General features: G+C 43.6%; 1 protein-coding gene across 2 annotated transcripts in view; it reads right to left on the reverse strand.

The window, feature by feature from the left end:
* Positions 1–24,511, reverse strand: part of PKP1 (plakophilin 1) — a 239,189-nt gene that overhangs the window by 17,529 nt on the left and 197,149 nt on the right. For both annotated transcript variants that reach the window (XM_069633637.1, XM_069633638.1), the window contains exons 4-9: positions 15,022–15,169; positions 12,360–12,567; positions 10,333–10,513; positions 8,444–8,558; positions 6,458–6,622; positions 1,846–2,022 (exon numbers count right to left, since the gene is read on the reverse strand). In XM_069633637.1, the coding sequence (XP_069489738.1) occupies positions 1,846–2,022; positions 6,458–6,622; positions 8,444–8,558; positions 10,333–10,513; positions 12,360–12,567; positions 15,022–15,169 (994 nt within the window). The remainder of the gene's footprint in view (positions 1–1,845; positions 2,023–6,457; positions 6,623–8,443; positions 8,559–10,332; positions 10,514–12,359; positions 12,568–15,021; positions 15,170–24,511) is intronic.

Here is a 24,511-nt window from a genome sequence, read left to right on the forward strand (position 1 = left end):
CCTGGCTCATTGTTATATGCAAGTTATGGATTTGTTATTAAGTTTGTGTTACATTGTTTGTGCATTGTTATTCTGTGGTTACCACAATACATTACAGAGTTTAAGAGATTAGCAGAGCTGGCAGGCTATCAAAGAAAGTTTCTAGGTTTTATAGTTGCTGTTACATTAACGCTATATACACTATGGGGCTACTTAGGACCCTACCGGTCTGAGTGAAAGTGCTGGTATTTCCATATACCATCACTTTTACGGACTGGCAGAGTACAAGTTTGCCATTGGGGGTAACCTGATTTACCTCCAGTCAAGAGTTTGAGGTAAATCAGGCCCTTGCCCATGAAAAGCAGCGGTCTTACTGGGGCCGGAAATACGTGCAATTCCCTCCATGAATGACTGCCATTGCTGGCACATTGAATATCCCAGAATTAGCTGCCTATCAGGCGCCGGTAACGTTAGGTCAGTTTCCCAGTACCCCGGCAAAATAACCGGCGGGATACCGGGAAGCAAATAATGGCCCTCTATACAATTAAACATATGAGCCAATAATGAAGCTGCATGGGTGAAGTCTATTTTAGAGACAGATCAACCACGGTTTGTAGCAGTTTAGCAGAAGCAAATCCAATTCAGCTCAAATATGGCGTCCTTCAGGGAGCATGTCTCTACCAATCCCTATACAATACATCCACGGTTCCTTTATTCCAGCTTTTGGCAGAAAGAGGCGTACTCTGTACTAATTATGCTGACGACACGCAGTAGGTCATCCACCTATCGGGAATCCATGAAGAAAATATGCAGACAATGATGTATACGGATTGATTGACGAGTGCATGCTACAAAGTGGACTTTCAATCAACAGTCAAAAAACAGAACTTAATGTAATGGGTACTAACTCTCACGTGAAAAAATTCAGACCTGTGTGCCAGTATCTCCAAGCAGCTGGTTGTAAAATTGAACAGAAAGTGAAAATGCTAGGAGTCTACCTCGACCATAATTTAGGCATGCAAGCAATAGTTAGCTCGCAGGTGTCTTCCACAGCCTACTATATCAGACTGTTAGCACAGATCGGCCCCTTCCTCACTACTAAGAGCTGTGAGACAGTGGCTAGAGCTAGCGTAGGATCAAAAATTGATTATTGTGGCAGTCTATTACTGCGTATCACTAAGGGTGTTTTGCGCGTGACTGCAAATAATTCAAAATAGTGTGGTTAGGTCCCTGATGGGACTGAACAAATTTGATCATATTTCAGAAGCAAGACACAAGCTCCATTGGCTTCCCATTGAGGCTAAAACAGAATTTTGCCTTTTGATAATCACTTTTAAATGCCTGATTGGACTTAATCCGCAATGTCTTGAGGAATCTATAGCTTGGAAACTTGCAGGGAAATTTCTCAGATCAAACAACGCTAATTTGTTGGTGGGACCCAGATGTCAGCTTAAGATTGTAAGCAAAGGAGCCTTCTATGTAGCACCTCCTAGAGCATGGAACTCCACCCCACCTGACCCAAGAGAAACTAAAAACCTTGATCGAGTTCAAAAAGAACCTAAAGGCACATTTATTTAGATAGATCTATCTCCCTGGCACGGGTTTACCAGTTAGTGTTGTACCTTGGTGTTTGTGTCTGTGTGTTTGTTTTCTGTTTTAACATCTCATTGCGCTTGTGTGACTCCGGGCCATTGGCCGGGCTATACAAACAAATAAAGTAAAAAAGTAAAGTAGAGGCAAACAGGCACGCAAACACACAAAAATATCACATTGGTAGCCCAGAGTTACAGGGTATACCCGGCACTATGCATGTTGACAGTCTTATTACTTGCAGGCCCCACTACTGTAATGTGCCCTCGCACTTACCATGCCCTTGCTGGCAGTAAGGTTCTGCAGAGCCCCCGCACATGCCTCGAGGGTAGAATCCTTCTTGCTTTGCCCCAGCAGGGCTAAGTACATGCGGATGGTGTTGGAGTGGAAGAGAAGGTTGGCGCCCTTCGGGTTGCTGTCCTCTTCGGGTAAGGGCAGTTCAAAGTTGTTGTTCTGCAGAGAAAGGTGAAGTTGTTAAAGTACTCGGTCGGAGAAACAAAACCCGCGCAGCCGGGAGACAAGAGGGACCCATGTATTTTCCATAAAAATTAGCAGTGGACTAGTAATGACCAAGAAGCAAGTCTCAGCTAAAGCAAACAGTATGCAGCAAACACCCAATATTATACGGAGTTAATGCTGGCATACACTTTAAGCTTGTTCTCTTTCCCTATACACAAGAGCCTACACTCCTCAGCAAGCAGGTATCTAGTAGTGGATTGACTTATTGGCTTAACTGTTAGTAGAACTAGACCATCGGAAATCAAACCCTACTTTACTTATTGTATTCATCCTTGTGGTCTCGGAGGATAGCTCAGGGGCAAAGTGCTCACCTTGGACGCAAGACGATACGGAGCACCACAGGTTCGATCACCAGGTGCGCGCTTATAAACCTCTAGGTATTAAGGGCGTTATAAATAACCTATCATATCATTCCAAAGAAAATCGTCCTGAATTCCACGAAATGCAACATTTTAGAGGGGCTAAACACCAGTATTCAACACATCTTAAAAGTGTGCATTTACATTTACAAATCAAACGGTATGTTATAAGGATATTGCAAGACACTGAGGAGTTCTGTAACCAAATAGAGTCCTTTAAAGTCAGGAACACCGAGGTAACTTGCAACATCCTGCATGCATAGCTAGGCGGGGGGTTATTACTTATAATACATGGCCACACACTGGCCACACACTGCCACCCTCTTTATTACCTGGCTCTTGCTTAATCTACTTTTTCTGATTCAATCTGTTGGGATTAAAAAAAAGCTAACGTGCAGGTTTCAATGTGTTGCAGAAAAATAGTTTAAACATTTTAAATCAAAGACATTGGAAAAAAAGGTTTTCATGTTATGCTTTATGGTAAGTAATTACGTGCAGCTTCTTGCTCACATGTTTTTTTTTAATTAAAATGTTTATTGGTTTTAAAAATCAGTAAAAGACATACAGGTACATGTTGTGTTGACATGGTAGCACCTAAAAGTAGTTTCGTTAACACCTGCGTCAACATTTATCATCAACTACTCGTCACCCCTTCGTGGGGGGACGTTTTGATCCCTTATCCCCCTCCCACCCACCCCTTGTCCTTGCACATGCAACTTCAGGATCTTCGGCGTTTGTCGTGATGGTTTGAGTCGAGCAACATGATGTGTGGCGCTGGGCAAAGTTCGGTTTGGAGTCCATTGAGTGTGCGGTGTAGGTTTGTGACAGACATGTTAAATTTGCCAGTCATTCTGCGGTGTCCTGTCCGAGCCAGGGGGGGATGTTTGCTGGTGTGCCGGGTCGTTTGCCACTGAGTTTGAAATGTATTGGTTGGCGAAGTCGCACCAGGCTTCTTTGTGTCGTGCAGCTTTGTCATGGAGTGCCGCTGTTATTTTTTCTATTATGTAAATGTTCATGGCAATTTGTGTCCAGTCTTTTTTTGTCGGGAGGTGTAAAGACTTCCATTTGATGACTGGTACGCTCTGGTGGCCAAAAGCAGTGAGGATACTAGTCCTTTAACTCTGATCAGCTCGTCTTCCTCTTCTTCCAAACCAAACAGGATCAGGAGGGGGGACGGTACCCTTTCTATGCCGTCTAGCTGCTTAATCTATCCCAGGACTTCCTGCCAATAGATGCGGGCCTGGGGGCAGTCCTACCACATATGCCAATAATCAGCATCCATGCCACATTGAGGCAAGCACCGGGGGATGGAGGACTGTAACATTCTGGAGAGCCGGAGTGCGTCATACTGCCATCTGTGGAGTAGCTTTGTCGCGTGTAGCTTATATTGGGCTGCAATCGAGATTTTGGATGGAGTTTCGCAAATTCTGTCCCAGGCTTGTTGATCAAATTCTGTACCGAAGTCTTTCTCCCATCTCTCTTTCAAGCAGGAGCTTGCGGGTTGGTCCTTAGTGATCAAAGCACTGTACACGCGTGCTATTAGGCCTTTGTTTGTGGTGGTTGTGTCCAAGATTGTTTCGAATGGCGTGAGCCCCCTCTGGATCTTGGTCTTCCATTCTTTCCTGGATAATACACCTTTCAATCGGAGATACAGAAAAGCTGGGATTTGGCTTATTTGGAGGGCTTCCTCGAGGTCGATAATCAGAATGAATTTGCCCTTTCTCCACAACTGGCCTACTCTCTCCAGTCCCTCATCGAACCAGGCTTGGTATCTGGGGTGCTCGGGATATGCTCCCTGATCCCGGGAGACCAGAGGTGGCTCAGGGGAGAGGGCCACGTGGTGACTCCGGGCATTCCCTTCCCTTCATTCCATATGTTCCACAGCGTTCCCAGTATCGGGTGGTTGCACAATCTTCTCGTCAGTTTCGGTCTGGGGAACCATAGCCACTCAGCGAGGTTCACGGGGGTCAGGTTGTCGTTGTCCAGTTGGATCCATTGCATGTCTCTTCGGTCGCGCAGGTGAGGAATCAGGATCCTCAGCTGGGCCACCTGATAATATCGTTCTATGTCTGATAGGCCAACGCCCCCGTGCTCTTTTGGTAGTAGCAGGGTTTCATAGGATATTCTAGGTTTCTTCCCGTTCCAAAGGAAATCTAATATAGCTTTCTTGACTTGTTTGAAGAAATGATCCGGGATAGTGATGGGAAGAACTTGGAAGGGATACAAAAAACATGGGAGGCTCACCATCTTGATGGCATTCAGTCGGCCCATCCAGGAGATCGTAAGAGGTTTCCATTTTACAAGGTCCGCTCTTGCTCATATGTTTTAAACAAAAACAAAATAGGTGATGGCTGGACGGTTTAGAATTAATCTTAACCTATGGCATCGCTCTGGGTAACACTCCGGCCCATCGTTCTTTGCCTGCCAAGCCATTACAAAAGGTGTTAAACATCAGCAGTGCACAAAGTAAACATTCTACCATGAACAGTTCCTTGGCAATTCATTGCTGTAAAGTGTCACAGAAAACTAGTTACCAAGCAAGGAATTTGAAAAGCTTGTAACAGCTTTAATTAACTGCTGCAGTGACAGCTGGAATGCTGACCTTTGATGGCTCAAGCAGCAGGCATTGTGACGTCACAACTGAAGTGTAATAACTGATTACGGAGAAGTTGTGATGTCATTTTCTTGTTACACGTCAGTTGGATGTCACAACTAGCCTGTAATAACATTATTTCCATGCTTTCTATATAGATTTTGCAGGCTGAGATATATTATTGAGTTTTAAATGTAAAATTACCAAGCGCAAACATCATAGTGGATTAGAAACATGAATTTCAGATTTATAGGAAACACATCATCGAATAGTAATTTTCGATTGCCTACAGTTTTCCTCAATCAGGATTCAACCACTATTATAAGCTCTGAAAATACAGTATTTCTAACTCTGAATCTCCTAATACATGAAGTCATGTAACTTTTTTCCCTTCACCGCTGCTATTTGCATGGTCTGCAGGTATGCACAGCTGGCGTATGTTTTGTCATTACAGAAAACCTCCATGGAAATAGAAGGAAGATTAAAGTGAACAAGAAAACATCATCGACTCGGTCAGCAAACTTTCTCAGTCAGGTTTATTTGTAAATAAGTAGCACTTTGGGGGTTCATTACGAGCCCAGCTGTGAAGTGGAAAAGTGGGGGTAATTGCTTTACTGACACTCTTGGCAATTTTTACTGCACCGCTGAATTCAGAGTTTGGGGTTAAAGTGGAGGATTTACCTCCGAAAAAAGCTGGAGATAAATCCACCACTTTATCTCCAAAATGTGTTGGCTTTACCATAAGTACTATAGCCTGTGGTAAATCCACCAAAAGTCCCCCCGGCGTCTTGTGGATTTCCAAAAAGTGGGATTTACACTGCCTACCAGCACTTGTAATTCCTTGATAATACTCCAGAACAGAGTGACGCCAACAGTAAGCACGTGTGGTGATAAATTGGGGCACTTACTGCAGCGTTAATACCAAACTCATAAAGAGGGCCATTGGGCCTCATTCCGAGTTTGGAGGTAGCCATGGCGCTATTTGCACCATGGCTGCCCGCAAATCTTGGTCCGTGTCTGGGTGAATGGGGACTTACCGGGACATTACGACCTGTGTGGTAAATCCGCATTCAACCAACCATTCCCCATTCCTATTTGAGCCCCTATAGGGCTCAATGGGAATGGGGAAGGTGCTAATTACGGACCGGTAAATTATGGGCCCGTTATTAGCGCCCTGGTCTCTTAGCAGGACCCGCAAAGGACGTGTGGTCAGACCACACAGCCTTTGCGGGTCCCGTTAAGGGACCTCGGAATTGGGCGGTAAGGGTTTAACGGCACCGGTCTCCTTACCGGTGACCGTTAACCCTTACCGCTCAACTCGGAATGAGGCCCATCGTCTCTGTTGCTCTCTGGATTGGTTGAGTTATCTACTGACCAAGTAGTGAAAATAAAATTGATCACTAATAGATAGGTTTACCTGTGTTTTTTCACTCTTGTTGCTGAAGCAGCCAAGGGAGGTCTTATCCGCTTCGTTTCTGGCCTGGTAGTTGTGTTGCTCTGCGAGTTGTGTGTATTTGTTCGGCACTTCGGAATCCAGATGGTATGAAAGGTTGTGCAATATGCAAGCACAGTTTTCCACAGACTAGAACCCATCGGAAAAAAAACAGAGCCGTTAGAAGGAGAGGATATCGTGCTCAGAAACTGGAATTGAGTGCATCGGTCCACAGCTCTTTAGACGGAGTGGTGGTGCTTGGTTTGTATCACATTTTCTGGGGGCAGGGATAGTTTATAGGTATGAATGAAAGAATCGTACTACTGGGTCGGTCAAGGGAAGGAGCGAGTGCAAAAGGCGTGGAAGTCAGATACCAAAAGTATAGGTGGAAAAGAATGAAAAAGAGAATGGTCTAAATTCAAGAGTGAGAGAGACCGACATGCAGAATGATAAGACTGGCAAGGAACGCAGAGACGCAGTAGTACGGCAGAGGAAATGACATCACGGGTTATCACCTATAGTGAATTAAATAATACTGGACTATGTGTTCCGGCTAAAACTTAGAAGCATTTGTGATTCGGCTGAGTTATTAGGGGATCCTCTTAAGCCAAGTAGTCCATTAAACCCTCCCATGAAACCATCACAGCCCTAACGCAGTGTTTTTATTTTTTTTATGATCCCGCTTCCTCCTGAGACTGCTGATCTGGAAATGTATTCCTTCAGGTAGACGAGTGAATTTTCATAGTGACAGGGAAATCCAGGCAAATGCAATTTACAAATGAATTGCATAAGTCTGGGTGTTGGCAACCTGGGCTTTCATCTATGTAAGAAACTGTGTACCTAGCTTTGGCATGTAATTGTAAAATGAGGATGCTGGCCAGGCAAGCCTATTGCTCCCTAAAAGTAAAGGTGCCCACCACTCTTGGTGTGAGGGGGAAGAAAGTCTAAGACTTAACATTACATGGCGGAAGCAGCTCACACTCGCGTACTGAGGTTCTTCCAGGCTTCACAAGCAACTATTGGACCCCCGTTGGACTTGTACCTTACTATGAGGTGGGGATCCGAGAGCCCCCTCCCCCCCCCGCCATCCCACTTGATAGTGCAGAAGATGAACACTACTTCTGCACAGATCACGTAGTGCCTCAGTAGTGTTTGCTTTGTGACACTTGTCCTTCAGTTTCACGTCCCTTTAATGAGGAGTCTTCCAGAAATACTATTGCATGCAGAGCCAATAGTGGCCAACGTCCCATTTATTTGCTAGGTCAAGGATTTGAGAATACGTTGGGTAGAGCATTTCTATGAGTTTAGTAAATCCCATGGCAGGTCAGTGGTATCTGATGGACTCTGTTTCTAGGAGGCAAGTGTTAAGATTCTCAGAACGATATTCATCGGCTCAAGGACCCCTGAATGCTCATCCACAGAGTGCCACGCGTAGACACTGCAAGCAAGCATCTATTCCCTGCACTCCCCTTGTGTTCAACTAGGCAGAGGCATGTCTTTCACCCTACATGTTGTCAAACACGCTTGATCCCTTAGAAGTTATTAGACTGTGGGAGGTGGATGGCATCAATTCAAATTTGCATTAAAAAAAAATCTTTGGACAATAAATATTGCATTGAAATCTGCATCAAGACCAAATAATAAAAAGCAGGCCGATACATATCAAATCCCACCCCATAAATAACATTTCAGTGTCAATGCAATCACATTTTTCACGATAACTATGCAAATATTGATTACATTATATTACGGACCAGAGTCAGGGCACAGCGCATCACAGGTGGGTTTCAAAGCAGCCTGGGGCACCAGAAGCCCACATAGTAAATCAGCTCTGAAGCTACACTGCCACCCACTCCAGGGCTCTATAGGGTGGTCCTATCAAAGGAGGAGGATTCAGCAGGGTCTATGTTTTGGGATTTTTCCAGATTCATTAACCCCCACAGTTGTAAAAGAGGATTCCGCATACAGTACCTTGTCGTCAGGATTGTTGGAGGTCACACACTTCTGGACGTAATGTATAATGGAGTCTACCAGTCCAGGGCAGTTTCGCATGGTCTGGCGTCCAGCGTCGGCAGAGCTCAGGTTCCTGGGAGTCGGGCAAGCAGGATAGAGGGAGAGTGTGAATGGCAAATGGCAGGACGCCGTGGGTGTGGACAAGTGGATGGCAGAGGGGTAGTTGATATACAGGGAAGTGAAAAGGGGCAAGAGGGCAGAGACACACAAAATGGAGGCGTAGAGGAGAAGAATGGAGAGAAATAAATTGAACTGGATGACAAGTAGTTAAAAAGGAATGCATGTCAAATACGTTAGATATTGAGAGATGTAGCTGTGTTGTAAGGCATTCTCATCTCTGACCTTTAGTACATTTTCTAAGCTTTGTTTATAAACGTACCTAGGAATGTAGAGCCTCATGGATTATGAGTATATCTGTGTTTCCAGTTGTAGAAATTACTTCTCGAACTCAGAACACACCACCACCACTACTAAACCATGTGACTCACCCAAGTGAAAGCTTTAACTTACAGTAGCCCTCAAAGCTCTCACGTGTTGGTCTTTTTTGGGCTGATCACACTCGGTTGGACCGTAGAAGAGCAGTGTGCCACTTTTCTGGGAGCCCAGGTGCATGACTGACTATTACCTGCTTCTCTAAAATTCAAGTAGCCCTTTGAAGGTTGTATCAGCACAATGTTTGTTGAAAGGGCTACTTCATTCCTGGCTGCGGGAAGACTCGGCATAACATATGGCAACTTGCTCTGGATCATCAAACCCCACGCGGATCCCCAGATTTAGTTTAAGCTGACTACTCCTTTGTCAGTCATACATCGGTGGCAGACATGTTCAGTAGCCATTGGTCGCTTTTAGGTAAGGGCGTAGCCATCATTACTCACTGTAAATGAGGACCCTCATGGCTGATGCAGTTGAACTGTTCTCACAGTCATCATTCTGCCCACTGATGTTCAGCAGTTTTTGCATTGGTCCCAAAAACACATAAGAAGTGACTTCAATCATTGTTCCAGGGTATCAGGTAATATTATCCCCATAAACAATGTCGCCATACATATAGTCACCGGGAAACGGCGTAGGTGGCATTATTTATGGGGATAATTTATGGAGTAAATGGGTGTGGGGGATGCAGGCGTATCCCCCGCTCCCTTTAAAAAAATATGGTCGTTGAGGGGGTGTGCCCTCCAGGTTCCACATGGTAATATCGTCACAAAAAAAAGGGTGCCATTTTTGTATGTCGACAATTTTGCGGGGATATTATCACATGGAACCTGAACAAGTTATTCCGTCAGTAAAATAATTAAATGGAACTTGCATAAGTCATTGCAACATGTATAAAGTGGTTGATTTGTGCGAAACACATGTCGCTGAAAAACCTCGGAACTTAAAGTGACTAAGAGAAAACGAATATCATGCGTTAAGTAGCCTTCATTTAACATCAGGGGCATATAAAGTATTGAATGCTCAGCTTTATGTGCGTTACCTTAGGCCCAGCAGTAGTGTCAGCTCACAGAAATTTAAAATATCATAAGTGCTTGATCATTGTGATTATCCCACATAAAATTCATCTGTTTAGAATTTTGGGTAAACTCGTTCCATGTTTCCTCCAAAAGTGGAGAAAGGCAGCTAAAGAGTGCCAAAAAACGCTTCAGAAATCCCTAAACAATTAAAGATCCAGGAACCCGGAATAGTTGCCTTCCATTCCTCCTCCTTCACCTTGATAAATGGTAAATTATGCTGACGAAACGCACCGTGGAACCCCTTAGCGAAGAACGTCTGGTGAATGCTGCTAGGGGGAAAGATGGGAGTGGGGCAACATTTGATTATTGGCATAGCCAACGTGTTTTCAGACTCACCTGAGGCATCCTGTGGCATTGAAGAACACTTCCGGGTCAATGTCACACCTTTGAGTGTTGCTGTTGTAACCATCTGACCACCCAGAGTACGGGATAATGACACAGTTGGTTAATACAGGGAGGGCTTCCCTAATTAACTCCCCTTTCAGTTCATCAGTGGAAGACAGGTTCCAGAGCAGCCCTGCAGAGTTAAGAAGGGAACAAGAATATTCGATTCTTGGCTGTAAACTGAGAAACATGGAGGACTGCATTCCTTATCATGCGCGGTCACTCCTACACAACATTATCCCCAACACCAGTGCAAAGGTATACCCCATCACAGACGCTGTAACAGCTCAAGGAAGAACCTAGGGGTTTCTCCAATCACACAACGAGGATCTCTTCATCAGTAAACCAAAAGGCATCTTAGATCTAATCTAGATCGTCCATGGCTTTAAAACTGCAAAGCCACCCACTTTGACAATTCCCCAATGAGAATATGCAAGCCTCTACCATACACTCTCCATTGCTAACCTTTTAATACCAAAAGTGTACAGACACCACCACCCGCACCACTTTATTGCTTGCCAACCCTTGACCAGGCCTCTTCTGTGCTTCTCCAGACCTGGAGCTTAAATCAATTGCAAAGAGCTGTCCAAGAAGTCACCAGTAGGAGTAATGGGTGGGGGGGGCTATTTTGGTCACAAAATAATAAAATCTATCCTCACTATAAGAGAGCAGGATACCAAAATGGCACCGTTTTGGTGCAGCATAGATGATTGCCCCAGCTCAGTACTGCTTCTTGGCCTGTACCACTCCCTCGATAAAATTATGGATTTGACTGTGAATCCCAAACTGGAAAAGTGTAACTGCTAAACATGTGCCGCTATAGGAAGGCAACATTGGCCTGTATATGGATTGAACCCTACCACTGCCCCATACACCGCTTAGATCATTGGTGCACAGCATGTGGCCCAGGGGCCGAATGTGGGCCTTCAAGCAATAAGGTATGGCCCTCCAAATCACATTAGTTGAATGATGAAGAGTTGTCTGGCCTAAAGTCAGTCCACAATTAAAAGGCTCTGTATGAGGTGTTAAAATAAACAAATAATAAACAAAAAGTACACCATAAAACCCATGCTTTTTAAACTCAAATTCATACACCAAAACCCCTACCACCGCCTTGTTCCCATGCATACTTAAGCCCACAGTCTGGGGCTTGTGCGGTCCAATTCGCCACGCCCAGCAACACTACATGTGGCCCCCCTGCTTAAAATGGCACCATGTACATAAATGTTTCCACTTAATAGACAGAAAACCCACATGTACTTTTGACCTGCAGCAGTGAATAAATGACTATATGGATCAAACCTTATTGGACAAACTTTATCTGTACTTCTAAATATAAGATAATCTTACATATAATAACAGTGCTGGTCCTGGAACTCCCAAAAATATTGAGCCGCAACATTTGAAAAAGACTGGGGGTGATAGCTACAAAACTCTGGAATAACCTTCCAGAAAATCTAAGACTCTTTGGAAACCCTTAAGTCCCATCTCTTTTGGGAGACCAGAGCCCCAGAGCTGCTCCGCTATAGGAAGTGAATTCTAGTTAGAGAACTGTCCAAAATCTAGTTGCCAATGTATAATGTTTGCTACGTCCGCCCTTCCGCAGAATCAGCACCGGACCATTAAGTTGCCTAATTTTTTACCATTTCCCATGCCATTGCTTCTCTCGGGCCTTAAACTCGAGCCTGGGCTGTTAACACCAGTTCTAGACCTTGGAATGGGTGCTTAACGCTTAATTATTACTTTCCCAATATAGGAATTGGGCCGTATGCAAGGCAATGCACACGAATGCACATGGTGCCTGGCTAATAAAATAGAGATTGGTTTCAATATTATCTTCTATTTTCCATTAAAATGTTGTTATATATCTATTTCAAGTCTCTGCCTAGTTCTTTGGCTTTTTCCCTCTTATCCTCAAGGCTGACCCTCAGTGCCTCATCCTCACAGTACGCTGAAACTTTGTAGACCAAACAATATACCTGTCAACTGTTTCTGTGTTTCAGCATTCGTTGTCCTCTGGAGGACGCTCACAGATTCCCGGATTCCTCCCTTCCGACTGGTTTCCAATTTGTTTGTATTGTTTTTGAAGACCAAGTTCCTTAGTGCCCCAGCTGCCGCCTGCTGGACGTTCAGGTTTGAGCTGGGTAAAAGGGTGATGAGCCGATCGATGCCACTTAAATGGAATACCTGAAGGAGAAAGAGATAGAAGATTCAAGAGTTTATAGTTCATTAAATAGCAATGTTAAACTACCATTACAAGAGCAAACTATCGAAAAATACATTGGGCCTCATTACGACCCAGGCGGTAAATTACCGCCTGGGCCGTGACTTTACCACCATGGCGTAAACTACGTTTACGCCATGGTGGTTGGCGGACTTACCGCCCCATTCCGACCTTGGCGGGGCGGTAAGTCCCCAATCCCCATTTACCCTTCCCCATTCCCATTTTTGCCCCATAGGGCATAATGGGAGTGGGGAAGGCGTTAATTACGCCACCGTAAATTACGGTGGCGTAATTAACTCCATGGTCCCTTAGCGCCATGGATTTTAACACCCGCTAAAAGCGGGTGTTAAAACCTCCATGGCGCTAAGGGACCTCGTAATTGGCAGTAAGGGGTCGGCGCAGCTAACGCTGGCGTAAACCCCTTACCGCCAGGGTCGTAATGAGGCCCATTGTGGTTTTAGGCTGACAGATATTGGCATGTCGTTAAGAAAAATGGTGAGCTTCTGAACCAATTTCTCACTGGCACATTATACGACGCCCTCTATTGGAGAAATAAAGTTTAGAGAACTCCTAATTCTATCTCAAGTCTATAGGGGCGATCATCGTCCTATTTTTAATGATATTAGCATCATGCAACCAGAGAGATTCTGGGACTAGGCTCCTATCATCAAAAACAGATCACCATGCCCCAATCTAGACTTCAATGGTACTTCCCAATGCACAGCGGTACACACATTGATGGATCAGGGTATCACCACCACTGTTTGGAGTCCATTGAGAGATCTGCCACCAACAGGTATCTAAAGGGACATGTCCAGAGTGCCACCAGTCGGTTAAGGCTTACACCAGGGATAGTCTTGGGAGGATAGCTCAGGGGCAACATGCTTGCCTTGGAAACAAGACTACATCAAGCAACACAGGTTTGATCCCCTGGTCTGCGCTTAGAAACCTCTGGGTATTAAGCACGTTATAAATAACCTATCATATCAGCAAGTCCGGTCATGGAAAGCCCCATCCAATCTAGCTTTTTAGAAAAAGCACTATGTTCGATTTACTAGGTTTAGATGTATTTTTGCAGCAATCCATAAAACATTAAGTTGATTGGACTCTTGAGGACTGGTTTAGGAGACACCTGGCTTGCATTTTGGGAGGAGAGAATATGACTGCTCATTTGAAAACATAGGATATCATCCCTCAATGTGAATGGTCTGGAAGAGTCCTACCAATATCTCTGCAATAAAGGGTTCATCAAAGCAGGAGACACTGCCCCACCGCATAGAAACAAACAGAGCTAGTGTTTAACTGAATTACCTGGGTATTTAATAAGCGCCAGGCTATTATGCAAATCTATGCACAAAAAGGATGAGTATACTCGTCCTTGGCACTTAAGGGGTTAAACACAAAAACACCTGCTGTGCGAGAGCTAACTGATCATACTTACACAATCATTGATGCAGTGACCAGGACTGCATGGTTGCACATGGTGGCTGTTTTACCGCAAGCCTGGTTTAGTGTTGTGGAAAAGGAAGAGTGGTGATAATCACATGGACTGTGAAAGTGACGATGCGGATTGGTAGATTCTGTAGCAGTGTGGCACTGGGGGCTGTGAGCCTAAGGATGTGGGAGCAGGACAGGAATGGATGTCGTGCAGAAGTGGATATAAGACAGATGAAGTGTTGGTTCAAGCGTGGACAGAGGAACACTGTGAAAGATGGTGCACTGTGGACTTGGCAGCATGCTGTTCAGCTGGATGTTTTAGCATTCTGCATGTGGAAGCAGCATGCTAGGTGTAGGTGTAGTGTTAAGATTTGGAGCGGGACAAATGTGGAATTGGTGCGGTGGTAGATGCGGGAACACTGTGGAAGACGATACATTGTGCATGTAGCAAGGGGTGCTTAGGTGGATGGGTTAGCATTCTGAATGTGGTAGGGCGGTGAATGGTTGTGGTTGTCAGCTGCATTTGCATGCTGGATGTGGGTATAGTATGAATGTGGCAGCAGATGGGCGGGTTGCTGTATGGATTAAAGAACAGTGTGGATGGCAAGAGTGTGTTTATGTAGGATTAGATGAGAGACGCTGGCAGCATGGGCTTGGAAGAAGCATGAGCACGAGAACCTTACAGAGTACCAATGCATGCCGGAGGATGTCAAAGAAATCAAAATAGGGCAACTTATTGATGGATTTTCTGCAACATTTGTTCTTTTAATATTGTGTACGATGTTATGTTTCATTGTATTATTAAGTTATGTGCTTAAGATTTGTTCTACAACCAAATGCACAATAAAAAAGGAATAATGTAACAATGGATGTTGTAGTTGTGTGGGTTGAATAGTAGAGTGGATTTGGAAGAGGAAAAGATGGCATGGACGGTTGAATGGTGATGCAGTGTGGGGTTCGGAGATCGCTGGGTACATTACCTGATTCTTGGCATTCTCATCTTGAAAGCAGGTGTGCTGGATGAAGCACGCCCCTGCAGCCTGGGACTTCTCATCCCCAGGGCACAGCAACTGAACTGCTTTCTCTATGGTCATAATAGAACCGTCAAACTCGTCTCTGGTGTCCATCCTAGGGCAAGAGGAAAAGCAACCATCATCGGTAAGTCATGCGGATCAACAACCGTGTGTGTGTGTGTGTGTGTGTATATAGACAAACTATTGTAGAGAAAGGAAAAGATGCACAAAGCCTTTTGAAACAATCTTTCGACACGTCGTTATTAACGCATTAAAACATAATTGTGGAAATCTGCAGAATTTCAATTATATGATATGATATGGCATTTATAACGCGCCTATACACAAGTGTTTCAGAGCGCGACGAGGCAAGGGAGGGGGAACAGAGGAAAGACAAAGACAACGATCTTACTAGGCCAGCTGACATTGAGATTGTGCAAGTGCAGGGTGGCGGGGAAAGGGAAAAGTGCCGTGGGAATGAGGGAACTAGTAGTGCAATACAGGTGTGCAACTGGTGGTGGAGGGTTGTCTGGGCCCAAGATCAGGGGGTAGCCATATGTCCAGTGCCGATTCAGTCAGGAGTTCAGCAGGGGAGAGGAGGAGAGAAAGCAGAAGCAAAGAGGAAGGTCTTGAGGTGCTTCCGGAAGCGGAGCTGCTTCTCCTCAAGTTTCAGAGAGGCATGGAGGCTGTTCCAGAGGGAGGCCCCAGCGAAGATAGAAATCTACCACCAACTTGTTGCTTGGAGAAGCGACTGACCCTGACGAGTTGGTGGCAGATGAGCAAAGAGCTCAAGAAGGAAGATATTTAGGAAGAGAGAGCGTGGAAGGTATTGAGGCCCCAGCCACTCATTAATAATGAAAATAACAAAGAAAGCTTTACAAATTTCCCTATTGGAACCTACTTCAGATACAAGGAATAGATTTGAAAGAAAATTGGGTTTTCATTTCCAATAATTTCTCATGTGACCTCTTATGAAGAATTTCAAGATTGGAAAAGTAACATTTTTATTTAAATAAACAAAGAGTTTGTTGCATCAAAACAATTAGGAATTATTTTTTTTAAAAAAACATAACAGCACAAGAAGAGGGAGAACACACATTTGGGGTCCAAAGAAGCAAAAGGGTAGAAGTTGGAGGTAGGGAGTGAGAATATGAAAGGACATGTTTGCAGTGGGAATTACTAAGAAACAGGCAGTGTGGAGAAGGCGGATGATTATGGTTTAAAGGGAAGAAGTAGGTGATATGAGGATTCCCAACCCCAACTCTTTTCCAGTAAACCCTACATCCCTTCCCTTCAAGCCCCCACTCCCTCTTTGTTACGTTTCCCGCATTCATACATTTCTTTACTTAAGCATGAAAAATGTCACTCTCCTTCTTAATGATTCTCTTCAATAAATAAAATACAAAAGAAAATGTTTTTTTTATTGAAAATAGGTGACATTTTGTTGAAACAGTTTTGGTTCCATTGTTTCTTTACAAAACAAGCAATCCACGTTCGTTTTTATAGGAGTTATTGGACTACATGAAAAGGATATGCACATGAAAAACGATAGGTGAGCTTTGAAAGCCCCTGCAGTGTTAAAAGGAGTAATAGTCATCATGGGGATAATACAGAAACCTTGCACAGGTGTGACTGCCATTTTGAACGGATTTAGCACAATGCAAAAAAAAATTGCATCTATACTAGAAAATGGCAGTTTGCAGTGTGGCACAAGTGCAATTTTGCATGGCAGTAGCACTAGGGCAAACATTGCCCTAAAGAAAAAAACTTTGAAAGAACATGTTTAAGCCCATGGGTAAACTTTGTCCTAGTGCTGATACCATGCAGAATTGCACTACTCATGGTGCAAAGGATTTTTTGCACTAGGGCAGACCTTGGCCTAGTGCTAATACTGTGCTTATTTGCACTTGCCATAGAGCAAAGTTTCTGAAATCTGGCCATAGGAATGCATATTTCGTTTGCACACAAAAATATATTTAAACAGAAATGCATTAATACAGCATGGATCTGTGTTCTGCAATGTACCAGATCCCTGCAACTCGTGGAGAAATCCATTCTTTTATGTGGGTACACCAGCCTTAATGGCCCCTGTTGTAGTATCCCCTAATTCCTGTAACGCACTCTTTTATAATCTCCATCCTTATATCAGAAGTGACTATCCCTTTAACTCGAACAAGACATTTTCCCCTGAAGTTAGAGGGCCTTCATGTACCATGTATGGCCAAATGTTAGAGATATTGGTGGTCATTCCGAGTTTGGAGGCAGCCATGGTGCTGGCTGCCTCCAAACCCGGGTCTGGGTCCGGTGTCTCTGAATGGGGACTTACCGGGTCATTCCAACCTTGGAGGACCCGGTAAGTCCCCATCCAGAAAACCATTCCCCATTCCCATTTGAGCGCCCATAGGGCTCAATGGGAATGGGGAAGAAGCAAATAACGGGCCCGCTAATAGCGGGCCCCTATATTTGCTCCGTGGTCCCTTAACGGGTCCCGCTAAGAAGGTTGGTCAGAAAAGCCGTTCCTGGTGGGACCCGCTAAGGGACCTCGGAATGTGGCGGTAGGTGGTTACAGCACCGGCATCCTTACCGGTGCCGTTAACCCCCTACTGCCATACTCGGAATGAGGCCCATTGCTTTAATCGACGCAACAAGAGTGGAATTACACAGAAGCCTAAATCCACTAGTACAATTCTCTTCAGATTTAAAATTACAAATTAATGACGGAACATAAAGGGCCCGATTTACAAAGCCTTTTTCTATGGGATTGAGCCATTGTAAAATGCTTTTGTAAATCAGGACAACAGGTGATGTTTTCCTCCTCCTCTGGTTTGAATCCAACTTTGTTTGTTATCTCAATATATTTCCTAAAGAAAGATTAGAGGATTTGTAATCCAGCGGTTTGCAACCATTGGCTCAGCAGATGTTTTGCACTACAACTCCCATCAGCCCTGGCCAGCATAGTCAAATCTTAGAGGTCATGGGCGCTGTAGCCCAAACCATCTGGAGAGCTGCACTTTCCAGACCCCTGAACTAGGCCTACACCTTAACCAAAGAATACATGTCTGTCATTCGTGTGTGCTTGAGGAGATGAAGGAAACGAAGCATATGGCTCTGCTAAGATGCTTTATTTACAAACACGAGGGAGTCCCAAACGCTCGTGCGAGTCCACCAAGCAGTCTGTGGCGGTCGGTGAAGGGCCTGGAGAGAGGGCAAAGTAGAAACCTTGCATCTCAGATCATGGCATCTCAGAAGTTTTGGCTACTATAGCAGCAGCCAGAAACATTTTTGACGCCAACAAAATGGGGCCGATCGTTGACAAGTCAGTTGCTTTGTGTATGGTGAATAAGAATAGCTGCGCTCAGGAACAGAATGTTCCAACACCGGATGGTGATAACACATAGCGTAAATTAAAATGGGGGGCCTATAAAGGAGTCTATGTTGCTTCCCAATACGGATAACTGCTTTGACGGAGCACAAGACCCGGAACAAAAACCCAGATAGTCTTATCTCCGTTAGGCGAAGTGCGCACTAATCAGGAAAATGATGAATCTAAAGAATGCCTCCTCCATAATGTCACTAGTACCCAGGATATTAAAAAGGGTGATTGCAAACCTCTCAGATACCTGCTGCTCAACAAAACATCTTTGGTGAGACACGCAGTGGAAATAGCTGATTATATATTGGAGCGAGACCTAGACGTTTGCCATTGACAGAGACGTGGCTGCATGAGGGCGCAGGGCCATCCTTGCTGCTTGTTGTTCCTACGGGCTACAATGTGCTATGTGCCAATAGGGACGGCCAGAGCGGGGGAGGGTTGGCAATTGTGTAGAAAAAATCCCTGGAGATATGGAAGTCCAATATCCAAGGCCCCAATGGGTGCAAATATTTGTGTTTAAAAATCAGAACAGACGCTACCACGACGACGAACGTCCTGATGATACATTGCCCCCCGAATACTAAGCCAGATTTCATAGCACAATGGAATAGTCTGGTCTTGTCCCAAATTAAAGGAACAGCCAAGTGGCTGATAATGGGAGACTTCAACTTCTGGAAGGACGAACCTAAGGATCAGTCAGCCAAGGGGCTTGCTAGATTTATGAAGGCTTTGGACTTTCTTCAACATATAAATAAGCCCACCAATTCCAAGGGCCATATACTGGATTGGGTATTTTTACTCAATTGAAAAATGAGTGCCCCGGATATGTCATTGTGTCCCTGGTCAGACCACACTTTTATAGAATTTGGAGTGGACATTATGACTCAGAGTAAACGGACCATATGTAAACAAAACTGGACTGTCTCCAGAAATCTGACGAGGGTAAATCAAGAATCCATGAGAGATTAGATTCCACTTATATCCCAAGAAGCGACATTGCGACCTTTGACGGTGCTACGCCTGAAGACTCCCTCTTGGACACTTTAGCTAAAGCTATTGATGCAATAGCCCCAAAAAAGAACAGGAAGGTTATGAGTTGTATCAAAAACAATTGGTTCTCAGACAAAATTAAGAAGCTCAGAGTATCTAAAAGGAAAGCTTTCTATCAGTGGAAAATCTTAAAATAGGAGGAAGATAGAATACTCTACTTGGAAGTAGCTAATAGATTTAAAATGGCAGTTATTAAAGCAAGAAGTGAATCATATGATTCATGCATTCAAACTGCTCAACACGACTCTAAGGAAATATTTGCAATTCTTAGAGCGCTTGAAATTCCTGATATTAACTATCAGGAATCCACTGTTAAACATCAGGAGTGGTGAACTCAGATCCAAGAAGCTATGATAGCTAAGACTACCAAAATAAAGATCGGTATTCAACAAACTATGAATTCACGCAGTGTCCTGAATTTCACGAGACCGTCCAGGAAAAATGTGCCAACAATCTACAATCTATACCCCAGTTTAATTTTAGGAGTGTATTGGAAGACGACATACGTATCATCCTAGCTAAACTTAAGTCTTCCTCCTGCAAAGGGGACCAGTTTCCATCCCCGACTATCAAAGCCTGCTCAGAATTATTGATTGGCTTCATCACCAGGATTGTAAATGCCTCGTTCAAAGAGGGTGGGGATCCCACTAGTTTAAAGGGTTCCTGGATCACCCCTTTGTTGAAGAAATCTAGTCTCGACAATAAAGATGCTACTAATCATCGGCCGATCACAAATTCGCCCTTCATTCTTAAGATAGTGGATCGAGTCGCGTATGAACAACTTCTCTGCCATATAAAAGATTATCCGATTCTAAATGAAGGTCAGTCTGGCTGTCGGCCAGGCTTTATCCTGGAATCAGCGCTGCTGGAACTAAAGTCCAACATGATGAGTAATATTAATTAGGGCACAACTAAGCTGCGGATGTCTTTGGACTCATCAGAAGCATTTGATTTGGTGGATCACCTTCTCCTTCTGGATAGACTGCAGAAGGCTGATAATTTTAGTGAACAAGCAAGGGATTGGATGCAGTCTGTCATAGGGACGAGGACCATGCGGGTCTGTAGTAAGGAAGCAGAAGCGGATTCTGTTTCAGTCAGCTATGGTGTGCCACAGGGGGCCTCGCTTTCCCCGGTTCTTTATAACCTCTTTACAGCACCTTTCTTTCATATGTTAGAGGATAAAAACATTTGTGTTTCAAATTATGCAGATGACTCGCAGTGTCTGATCCCCTTAACATGAGAAGGATGCTTTAGCAGTGGCTGGGGTATATGACCTCATACGCAAGTGGATGAATAGGGGTGGAATGGGTTTGAATCATGGCAAGACTGAGCTTATGATCGTTGGATCTAGACCTAGACTTGCAAAACTCGCATCACAGTATGAATCCTTCCACTTTGCAGGGCACAACATTCCGACAAAAGATAAAATAAAAATCCTAGTGGTGACATTTGACCAGTACTTGAATATGTCCGACCATGTTAATGGGCTGATGTCAAATGCAGCTTATTATATCAGGCTTCCTTCGCACATCCGTCCATTTCTGACCCAATAAAGGCTGCAAAACGATTGTGCAAGCCATCATCTCTTCTCAAATCGACTATTCCAGTTCCCTTCTCATAGGAGTGGGAAAAATCGAACTTGTCAAACTCCAAGTGATGCAGAACAGCACAATTAGAGAAATTTGCGCATATGACAGAGATAGGAAGAAAGCTTCACTGGCTTCCCATTGCAGAAAGGACAGAGTTTAGGGTGCTTACCATTACGTATAAGGCCCTTGATGGTGCCTTTCCTGCCTATATCACAAACAGACTGAAATACTGGTGCGCACCCTTTGGTCTAACGATGACAAAAACGTGCACATTCCAAAAACTTCATTGGAATTGGTTAAAAGGGGCGACTTTTGGTTGGCTGCCCCAGCGATATGGAACACCCTATCTCCAGGCCTAAGAAACAGCCCAACAATCGAGATATTCAAGAACAAACTCAAGACACACTTATTCAAATAAGGGGATCTCACAGACCCCTATAACTTGACTGCTCGTTACTGATAGTTGTCGGCGCCCGTATGCCTCCGGGCCACTTTGGCAGGCGCCTAAGAAATAATTTAAAGTAAAGTTAAGTGTCTCCTTTGAATAGGACTCTTAGAGAAAGACTTTGTCCAAGTCTTCCACATGGACTAAAATGCTTTACTGTCTTATTAAAGGAGCCTTTGGTGCAAAACCTTAGGGCTCCCCTGAGGTCCTAGGGTTCACCTTATCACATCTGTCGCTGCCAATTACTTTAAAATGGAGAATTTTTAACCAGTATGCCCGCCTCCACATGTTAGGACTGGAGTTAGTTTACTAAATTAAATGTCGGACCTGGGTTTTGCGAATGATCCGTTTGTCTGCATCGATGTGGTGCATTGGTGTTTGTTCGCAAGGCTACTTTTCTTTTTTTACAGAGGTGGAGTGGGGGATTTGCAGTTAATTCCTGTGGTTTCAGGAGATTGCATTGTTCACATTTCCGGTGCTATTGTTTCTATTTTCATGTTTGCTGTAGTGATAAGTGTCTTTCTGTGGAGTTTCATTTGCTTGCATATTGCCTCGTGAAACAATTTGCAATCTGTTCAAATGAATTGTATTTGAGCCCTTTTACCATCGGCTCTAATCAATCGCTGCAAGCTGTCCTCACCAACTGATCACATTTAAAAACACACTTTTATTATTCCACAAACTAAATGACATCAGATCTTATGTTACCAGAATGCTCGTTGTAGGAACACAGGTGTGTAATTAAAGAAAATGTGCATGAGTTCAAGTGCAATTTTGCATGATATCAGCAGTAGGATTGACTACAGCAAAACATAGGTCATGGCTGGAAGTTTTAGAATTAATCGGAACCTCTGGCATTGCTCTAAGCAATCCTACAGACCATCGTTCTTCGCCTGCCAAGCCATAACAAAGGGGGAAAGACGGTATGCAAATCATGTTTGGTCTCACCCAAAAAGGGGCGGTCCAGCCTGAACTGCTAGGTCACATCTCTTCTGACCACGGCCACAAGCATCCCCAGACATGTTTCAGCCTCGTTGGGCCTCATCAGGGGAGAGTAACGTTGGTCTCTAGGCACGGCAGGTTCAGAACCCACGTCTGGAGTTAAGCATGCCAGTATATATAGTACAGAGCAAGATTGCCTATGATAGGATGGGAAGTGATCACGTGAGGTTTAAGTATCGGAGCATGCTATTAATTTATGATGCTCTTAAGAAAGTAAAAGATATTAACAGACAGTATCTAGGCATCGAAGAATTCACAAGTACATATTTAAACATAACATAACAGGCGTATTTGTAAAGCGCACGTTCACCCCCAAAGGAGCATCTTGACGCTAATAACAGATGTTTATTAAAGATGTACAGAATAATGAAGGAAAAACATTACAAGTTGGATATGAAGAGGCACAGTCAAAATATAAAACCTCAACAACTTTCATTAAAATAATGAACATAGTTGCAGTCACAAGCATTATTACACCGATTGGTAAAATGAATGAGTCTCACCAATAACACCTGCTTTGAAAAATAATGGATAAACGATAAACAATTAGGAACAATTACACCCATTAACAAGATCACTTCTTAAGCTCAGCCAGAGGCTGATGTATCTTCCTATATACATCTCTTTCCACAACCAAAAAATATCCCCAGTGAATCCCCACTCCATTAAATCCTGATTGCCTGCCGCTGTCCAGCAGAAACTTCAGTTACCCACTCTACCCACTCTTTCACTACTCCAGAAAATCTTTTTCAAGGCTTTGCACTTACAAAACCTAGAGATGGGCTTTAGGACTCACTGAATGTGAACAGCTTGTTGGGACAGAATAGAAGAAACCGCTTGGCTAATCTGGGGGAGTGAGGCGAAATGGTAACAAGTTGGATGTCAGAACATTAAAAGGCGAGAGATAAATGTCAAAAGTATGTTGAGTAAATATTCTAATACATAATCACATATGTGATAAAGTGCTGGAACTTGACAGCTTCACTGAAAATACATTTTAATAATTCATTATGACACTAATCACTCAATATACACCAATATTACTGAAAAAGACGACAGTTGTTCCCAGTATTGAGGGCCTATAAAATATTATGCTGGAAATGTATGGTGAGTGACATTATTCACGGTATTATGAATTACATTTACCAATGGCAATGTAAGATTCAAATGTATTAGTCCAGTGACATTAAAAATATATATTTAGGAAATAAATGTGCTATCATTTCTTTGTTGGTACATATCAAAATAAGTAGGAAGTTGATGTTCAGCATCACAGTGACATCACAATGGTGAAAAACATGAGTGAAAATAAGGATGTGAAAGTAGGTTAAAGAAATGCAAAATCATCATGTAACAGTATGTTGATATCAATGTAAAAGGTTATAAATGTGGGGAGAATGCCTCGCTAGAAACAACCTGCAGATTTAGTGTGCACCATTAATGATACACTCTGGGGGGGGGCCTACAATGTCTTCAGAGTCACTAGCTGTCAAAGGGCAGGATTGTTCGGATTATGTTAATTGTGTATAAGAACAGACATTACAAGACGGATGAACACGAGACAATTTGGGAAGCCAGTTATAGTTGTCAAACTTATGAAAGAATAGACATGTCAGAATTGTTAATTTTGCATACCTCCAAGCTTTTTGGGAATTGGCAAGACAGAATATAGATTGAACATTATTCAGAGTAAAGATCATCTATTATAGGCCTGCATGATTAAAAAGATGTGCAAAAAAAACATAAGCGATTAGAAAATGCCAGCAATATCCTTACCCCAGTAGAATGTGCCAAAGTTGGAGTTAAGCATGCCATTATATAAAGTACAGAGCAAGGTCGCCTATTATAGGATGGGAAGTGATCACGTGAGGTTTAAGTACCCAAGCATGCTATTAATTTATGATTCTCTTAAGAAAGTAAAAGATATTAACAGACAGTATCTAGGCATCAAAGAATTCACAGGTACATGTTTAAACATAACATAACAGGCGTATTTGT

The sequence above is a fragment of the Ambystoma mexicanum genome, chromosome 13 (genome assembly GCF_040938575.1).
Source record: "Ambystoma mexicanum isolate Mex_15411 chromosome 13, UKY_AmexF1_1, whole genome shotgun sequence".
Lineage (NCBI taxonomy): Eukaryota > Metazoa > Chordata > Amphibia > Caudata > Ambystomatidae > Ambystoma > Ambystoma mexicanum.